At 42.6% G+C, this 8,399-nt stretch overlaps 1 protein-coding gene across 2 annotated transcripts; it reads left to right on the top strand.

The window, feature by feature from the left end:
* Positions 1-322: 322 nt before the first annotated feature.
* On the top strand, positions 323-7,519 carry DLX6 (distal-less homeobox 6). 2 transcript variants are annotated; one of them, XM_018567893.1, is made up of 3 exons: positions 323-733; positions 3,580-3,776; positions 7,185-7,519. In XM_018567893.1, exons 1-3 carry the CDS (start codon positions 400-402, stop codon positions 7,434-7,436), a joined length of 783 nt encoding a protein of 260 aa, XP_018423395.1. In that variant the 5' UTR covers positions 323-399; the 3' UTR covers positions 7,437-7,519. The 2 variants fall into 2 exon arrangements, with proteins under 2 accessions (XP_018423395.1, XP_018423396.1); XM_018567894.1 differs by having other exon boundaries at positions 3,583-3,776.
* Positions 7,520-8,399: the final 880 nt, after the last annotated feature.

The raw sequence follows: 8,399 nt of genomic DNA on the forward strand, positions 1-8,399 counted from the left end.
TGGGCTCGGGAACAAACGCCAGTAGAAGAAGAGGGATTGTGACGTCAGGGGTTGACTGACCAATCGGGAGGCGCTGCCCTTTGGAGACAAACCATTCGACTCAGTCTAAGTCTAAAAGCAGAAGCTGAACTTTAACAGATTCCACCTTTAAATCTCTGCACTGCACACCCCAAACAATGAGAAATAGGGGGGGATAAAATAATATCACAACAAGCGGAGGGGAAAGAAAAAAAAAATAGAAATAAAGGGAAGAAGACGAAGAAGAAGAAGCAGCAGCAGCAGGGCTCCTCCACCCAGGCCTGTCAGTGAGTGAGGAAGGAAGGGGGGATTACACTAAGTATAGGGTAGGTGGCCTCAGAGGGGTGGGAGGGGGTTGATTGCTCTCAATCACAAAGTTTGATGATGACCATGACTACGATGGCTGACGGCTTGGAAGCTCAGGACTCGTCCAAGTCTGCCTTTATGGAGTTTGGTCAGCAGTCCTCCCACTCCCAGCAGAGCTCTCCGGCTATAGCTGCCAGCCACTACCCGCTGCACTGCCTGCACTCCGGCTCGCACCCGCACCACCACCACCATCACCAGCACGACAACTCGTCCTACCCGGGCACCAACTCCCAGTACGGCCGCTCCCTGACCGCCTATCCGTACATGAGCCAGCACAGTCCCTACCTGCCGTCCTACAACAGCAGCAGCTCCAGCAGCACGGCCACCCAGACCCGAGGAGAAGACCCAGGTGAGAGCGCATCGACTGCAGCCTGCCTGAGCCCTGCAGCTGCTTTGTCAGCCCACCGCGCACAGACTACTGCACCGACCCTGCACCCTGTACTCAGCCAGCACCCCACCACACCATGCACCCTAATGCACCCCCACTGTAATCTTCCAGCGCCCTAATACACCCTGCACCCCCCTGCTTTTATCCAGCGCCCTATTGTACCGACTCTGCCCTCACCCTGCTGCACTAACCCAGCACCCTGCACGCTACTGCATGCACAATGCTGCAGACTGCACTCACCCTGTACCCCATGCACGCTGTACCCCAATCATTCCTCACCATGCTTGTTTAGTTTTATTTTTATTCTGTGTTACACATCGTGCAGCTTGCAATGCCTAGCTGCAACCATGATGCCTGGCTTCGGGCATTCCCCCACCTCTCCATGCTGCTCCCTACTGCCTGCATTCTGGGCACCGCTTCAGGTACACCCCACCTCGCTAACCCTGCTTCCTCTATACTGGACCCCACACCGTGTATGGCCCATACGTACCCCATTTATTGCATTTCGTTCTTGTTTTATGCAGTTCACACTGGTACGCTGAATAACTTTCCATGTGTCACTCCTAGTTCAGCCACCATGACCCCTGTACCCTCTTCCAAACATTCACCACCACTCTCCAAGCTTAATGACCCCTGTAGTATCTTCCAAACACCCAGCACCCTGTGTATAAAGGCATGACCCCTGTACACTCCTTCGGGCAACCAGCATCTCTCGCCGAGCAGTGGGACTCCTGCATCCTATTGTGTTTACTTAGCACCTTTCTACAAGTAATGTGACCCCCTGCACCTACTTCTAAACACCCAGCACCCCTCTCCAAGCACCATGACCCCTGCACTCCTTTTCCACACACTCAGCATCCCTTTTTTAAGTACCATGATCCCTGCATTTTCTTCCAAACATGTAGCAACCCCCTTCCAAGCACCATGACCCCTGCAACCCCCTTCCAAACACCAAGCACCTCACTCCAAGCAGCACCCCCATTCCAAACAGACCTCTTCTAACACCATGACCTTTGCACCCCTCTTTTAAACACTGAGCACCTCTCTCTAAAAAGGATGACCCCTGCATCTCCTTTCCAAACAACCAGCACCCCTCTTTCAACACCGTGACTCCTGCACCCTTCTTCCAAACACTTCAAACCTCTCACCAAGCACCATGACCCCTGCAGCCCCTGCCTCTCGCCTACAGCTGAGATCTGACCTGCACCATCTTTACTTCTCACCGACGATGTACAACCACCTGTGCCTCCATGACTCCTGGGACACAATCTGTATTATGATTTACCAGCTGCTATTATTGCCACATTGTTATTTGTCTTCTGTAATATGTCGCCTGTAGCAGTGGATGTAGACCCAACCGAGCTCATCCTCCAAACTGAAAAGTCACATTGTAGCTCCATCCCTTCTCTCTGGCTGTTTATTGTTACATTTCAACAAGCTAGTGACTTCAAAAAAGAAATAACTCCAAATTGTCCCTTTATTCGATGTATTCCCTCCCTAGTTTGCTGAATGGTGATGGGTTTACATCGCTCATGTTTTGTTTTGAGCGGTACAGGGAGGAAACCAGACTGAAAATGCGGTTTGATTTATGACTTGCTGGTCCAGTACGACAAGTCAGTTGTTTGCAGGGAGGAGGGAAGGACTGGGCCGGTACTAGGTTTCTGCAATATATAGATTTTTGTACCCAGAAGCTATATGACATCCGCAGATTGTTAGGACATACAGATGAGCAATTCATAACATCGACAGAAACTTGCTTATTCACTTTAGAGCTATATATGTAATAGTGTTTTTACATCTGTACACATGCATGCAGTGTGTGTGCTGTATTATATTCTGTTACATGTTTATGTATTTATCTCTATTACATTTTATTATATATTATACATATTATATATATATATATAAAAAAAAAAATCCACGTGAATTACATACGTTTAAGTCTATTCTACTCAGCTACACCTTCAGACATATTTTAGCAGCAGTAGAATTGAGCACACTTCTTTGTTTTCTTTGTTTTCCATGTCTCTATTCCATGGCCTCGGTCATTTCCCGTTACATAACATATCATATGATTTATTTGCTGAATGATTTATATAAAACCCTTATAGCCTAAATCGATAGGGAAATTTAATTACCACTGTTTCTAATAAGCAACCACAGACTGAATTGTTCCTTTGTACTCGAGGAAAAAAAAAAACACAAGTCACACGTCCAATTGGGTCTGGTCAATCAGGCTGTCAGGTTGCTTTGATCTATCAGTTGTACCTTTTCTGCATATGTCATCTTTATGGCTATGCAAATGACTGAGGGCTGTTTGTGTTTTCGGCTCATATTTTAAACCCTGTTTATCCGAGTCGGGCCTAGTTAAACAGCAGCTAGGGATTATTACCTATTGTCTGGTGTTCTAGATATATGAGTGGATTTTAAGATATATGACATTTAAAAGCACCAAGTGAAATGGGCAATTGCTTCCTCTCTCTGGGCAGCAAATTGGCTACATAAAAAGTCAATTAGCCATGTAAAAGGCTTGTTGGCTGCGCTCAGTTTCGCAGGGATGGGTATAAAAGGGACAAACAGGCGACATCAGCACCAGCTGTCCATCTAGTCAGGGCCTAGTGCAGGCTGGGCAGCTGCTGGGGAACTACAGATGCCAGCATACCCACAGAAGCACCCTAGAACTACAGATGCCAGCAAACCCAGTATAAGCACCGACAAAACAAAAAAAGCATTTGTCGGATTCTTCAGCGTTGCATCAAATTCTAAATTCAGCTCCGATTTAATGGCGTTCCTTATGGATTCTCTTGCAGATCAGCAGAAAACGACAGTAATCGAAAACGGGGAAATCAGGTTCAATGGCAAAGGCAAGAAGATCAGAAAACCCAGGACGATATACTCCAGCCTTCAGTTGCAAGCGTTAAACCACCGTTTTCAACAAACGCAGTATCTTGCCCTGCCAGAGAGGGCTGAGCTGGCTGCTTCCCTGGGCCTGACTCAAACGCAGGTAAGAGCGTTTTCCAACACTACACTATGCGATCTGATTGTACAATCTGCATAATCACCTTTAGATGATGTCACATGAGGACAAACCTAAACAATGGCTTTAATTAGTATCAAATCAGGCTACTCTGGCAGTTCTAAAGGAAATTATACACATTGTATGGTGTATGGTTTGCTTTAGATATGGTAAGAAAGAATGAATTGTGTGATTTTGACTCAGCTGTCCTACCATCATCTCCCGCCTAAAAATGTGATTGTTCAGTCTTCCTTAGATTTGAATAGACGTTGCATGGATTGTTTTGGTAGGCCCATACACCACATAAGCATAGGTCTTTAATTGATGATATACATCTTGAACAACCACATTGTATCCTGTATACCCAGCATCAAGGCAAAAAAACAATCCATGCAACAGCCCAATATGGCCCAAAAATGTGAGAAAATTAAAATGTTCCCTTCTTTTTTGTGGCATTCAGCGTTTCGCACCTCTGTTTTGTCACGCTTATATAATCAACAATTGCACACAGTATACAAGCCTATTTCCTATCCTCTGAGACAGCATTGTGGTAGCATTGAGCACCGGTGCACTTAAATTTGCAATTTTCTTAGGTTGGAAATCGCCCGGCGTTTTTCCGAAACGCGCAGCCGTAAAAACGTCCACGGTTACGGCCAGAGCTGCCTGATGTCTGCACTGAGCCTAAGGGGGTCAGGCTGCCCTATGGCTCCTTGGTTATATTACAGACAGGGGATGGCCTGCAGAACTGCATGCTTGGAGCACAAAGAGCTTTGATCATAAGTGTTTCTTTAAGCAGTGGTACAAAAGAATGGCTCTCTAATGATCGCTGTACCTGACAAACAGGACAAAAATGTCATTTTCAGGCAAGCTTTATACTCTGTATTAACCCCTGAAGGACAGGGTTAGGCCTGCACCGCAGTGAATGTAGGCCTTTGCTTGACTAACAGATGCCTGAACAGAATTCTTTAATCAGCTGCAAAAAAGAATGCTGAGTATTTAAGCTGTATAGGAAGCACCAAAATAACTGAACATCACTAGTCTGCAGAGGGCCTGTGGCAGAGGCATATATATGATACACAAAGGGTAGGCTGCTTTGTCTCAATATGGGGCTGCCTTGTGTTACATAGGACAGGCAGTGTCAGAGCTATGAACCAACATGGCTCACTAGGAAACAAGGCAGTCCCTCTGCCCATTACAAAAACAGAGTTTCCTGACTATTAAACCATCCCAGCTGCAGCACTACAAGCACCAGCGTGGTGGGGTAAATGGATACTGCAGATAGCTTAACCCTGCTCTAATGAATTCATTCTCAATATCATTTTTTTAGGCTATGTTTTGGCTCTAATTAAGTCATTCTCAAAATATTGTTTTGCAGCATTTCCAAAATTGCTTGCCAGATCACAGGGAAGGCATTGTTGTGTCTCATAAAAAATACTCAATAGTGAGCAGTGCATTTGCACCAGCGCCTTTTAAATGCGGCAAATGGTGGTGGGTTCTACCTATTGCTAAAACAAAACTGTTGGATCTGTGACAAAGATATTCAGTTTTGGACCTTACATTTGCACCAGCACCCTTTTATATGCAGTGCATGGTGGTGGGTTACACCTATTGCTATTAAAAAAAGTTGCATTACATTTGCACCGGTGCCTTGTCTGGCAGCAGATGGTGCCAAACCATTTGCTAAATTTCAACAATTTGCTACTATTTCAACCTATTGCTAAAAGAAAACTGTTGGATCTGTGATAAAGATATTCAATTTTGGGCATTACATTTGCCCCAAAATTGTATTTTTATGTGTATGTGTTTGACACAACGTTGATTTAAAAATGATATTTTGATTTTATACTTTTGTCCTGGGTATCTCCATATTGGAAGGGTTACAAAGGCTGCACAATTGCACCAGTGGCCTTTTTCTTTTTGCAGCAAATTGTGGTGGGTTAACCTATTGCTATTATAAAAATGTTGAATCTGTGATAAAGATATTCAATTCTGAGCAGAACATTTGCACCAGGGCCCCTTTTTCTGCAGCAAATGGTGATGTGTTCTATCTGTCACTAAAATGAAACGGTTGGATCTGTGATGAAGTTATTTCATTGTTAGCATTGCACTTGCACCAGAAGCTTTTTTATGCAGCAGATGGTGGTGTGTTCTATCTGTTACTAAAATACAACTGTTGGATCTGTGATAAGGTTATTTAATGCTGAGCATTGCATTTGCACCAGAGGCTTTTACATGCAGCAAGTGGTGGTGTGATTCGCCTATGACTAATGTCAAATAAGTTGATCTGGGATAAGGATATTCAATTCTGAACATTGCATTTGCACCAGTCTTTGTTTGTAGGCAGAAAATGGTGGTGTGACTGTGTACATATTGCTTGTATAAAAAAAGTTGAATTTGTGATAAAGATATTCAATTCTGAGCCGAACATTTGCACCAGTGCCCTTTGATCATGTGGTGTTGTGTTCCTCCTATTTCTAAAATTAAAAGGTTGATCAGTGATAAAGATATTTGAAATAAGATAAGATATTTGAATTAAAAATGATATTTTGATTATATACTTTCGTCCTGGGTATCTGTATGTTGGGAGGGTTACAAAAGCTGCACATTTGCACTAGTGGCCCTTTTGGATGCAGCAAATGATGTTGTGTTTTACCTTTTGCTAAAATAAAACGATTGAATTCGTGATAAAGATATTCTATTGTCAGCAGAACATTTGCACCTGCGCCCTTTTATATGCAGCAAATGGTTCTGTGTTCTGCATTTTGCTAAAATAAAACTAGCAAATGTGTAATAAAAATATACAATTCTGAGCAGAATTTGCACCAGTGTTTTGTTTTTTTTTGGAGCAAATGATGTTGTGTTTCACCTTTTAATAAAATAAAATATGTGATGGGGATATTCTATTCTGAGCATTACATTTGCACCAGTGCCCTTTTTGTTCCGGCAGCAAATGGTGGTGTGTTTTACTTATTGCTAAAATAAAACGATTGCCTTCATTGTAATTATAATCCTGAACATCTTTTCTAAGCTGTGCTTGTGTCACGTGCTTCGTGAAATAATATCTTAATATTCTATAAAGATCTATTATTACAACCAAATCTTAAATAATCATTTTCGCAGGTTGATAATAAACTCGTAACTGTTAATTTATTCATGAATTAAAATATTATTTTCCGGATATAAAACCCTCACATCCCTCGCTGGCAATAGGGATTGATGCAATGGTATTTGGAGATGATGCTGCTGCCCTTGAATTGTTATTAGCCATCAATCATATTTTAGATTAGCGCAGAGAGCTGTTAGCAGCCTGGTGAAGGATGAGGGGGGGGGGAGAAGAAGGCTCTTTTCTATTGCTTTGGATTTTTTTGTTAAATTTGGATTTGTTTTCTATTGCAGGTGAAAATCTGGTTCCAGAACAAGCGATCCAAATACAAGAAGCTGTTGAAGCAAGGCGGTAACCCCCACGAACTCGACCCCCTGCCCGTCTCTGCTGCCCTGTCCCCAAGATCTCCAGCCATCCCCCCAGTCTGGGACGTTACAGCATCAGCTAAAGGGGTGAATATAGCCCCAAACAGCTACATGCCTAGTTATTCTCACTGGTACTCCTCCCCACACCAAGACACAATGCAAAGGTCGCAGATGATGTGACGGCTCCAGGGTGCATTTTTTTTTTTAATTGCGCACAGACTGCAATGGCTGCAAACCGTTCCTTGCCAAAATGACAGAATCAAATAAAACACAAGGGGAGGCTTTTTTTTCTTTGGTGTAGTGGAACCCAACTCCACTTCCTATTTTGAAGAAACCTCAGAGACACAACTTGAAATCTCAAAGACGTTGATTTTGGGGAACACAACCTTCCTCATTTACGGATGGCCCCTTCAGGAACGACAAGCGAACCGTTGGGAGTTAAAACGGCCCGGAAACGCTTCAGCGTTGCGATCCTTCGCGAAGGTCTACAGAAGCTTGGGAGCTTTTTTTTTTTTATTGTTTCCTGCAACGATGCATTCTGCTTGAGGTGCAAAAAACACAAAAGCAAAAAAATAAAATAAAACAGATTCACCTACCAGTCTGGCTACCGTGAAATAAACCACTTTTTTTTTTCTAAAGAGACTGTGAAATGTCGCAGACTTAGGTGAGAAGACTCAACCTTTAAAAAAACAAACAAACAAACAAAAAAAAATACAGGGACTTTATAATTATGAAATGTATGTATATATTGTTGAATTTTAGTTGTATATACTTTATATGTTATTGTCTTTCATAAATGGAGAAAAAAAGAATTCATTCCTGAACAAGCTCCTGAGTGTCCTATTTATTAACCCCGCCCAGAAAAGTAAATATTGGGATACAAAATTAAGGAAAAAAAGGGAAAATTTGCATTAGAGGGTTGGCATTTTAAAAGGGGAGCAAATTAGAAAGGAGCAAGGAAAGATCAATTTCCATTTTTTTTTTTAGTCCTTGGAAAACAAAAGATAATAAATTGGCGGCTGCTCCACTATTGATACAGTTTTTAGCCCAATAATGCAAAAAAGAAACATAAAAAACTCCCAAAAATGTATTATTATTATTATTATTATTAGTAGTAGTAGCAATTATAATAATGATCATAAT

The sequence above is a fragment of the Nanorana parkeri genome, unplaced genomic scaffold (assembly GCF_000935625.1).
Source record: "Nanorana parkeri isolate BGI_ZX_2015 unplaced genomic scaffold, ASM93562v1 scaffold1112, whole genome shotgun sequence".
Taxonomy (NCBI): Eukaryota; Metazoa; Chordata; class Amphibia; order Anura; family Dicroglossidae; genus Nanorana; species Nanorana parkeri.

Coding starts and splice junctions, on each gene's coding strand:
- DLX6 (XM_018567893.1), top strand. CDS start 400: ATGATGACCATGACTACGATGGCTGACGGCTTGGAAGCTCAGGACTCG. Junction 734..3,579: donor GACCCGAGGAGAAGACCCAG/GTGAGAGCGCAT, acceptor TGGATTCTCTTG/CAGATCAGCAGAAAACGACA. Junction 3,777..7,184: donor TGGGCCTGACTCAAACGCAG/GTAAGAGCGTTT, acceptor TTTCTATTGCAG/GTGAAAATCTGGTTCCAGAA.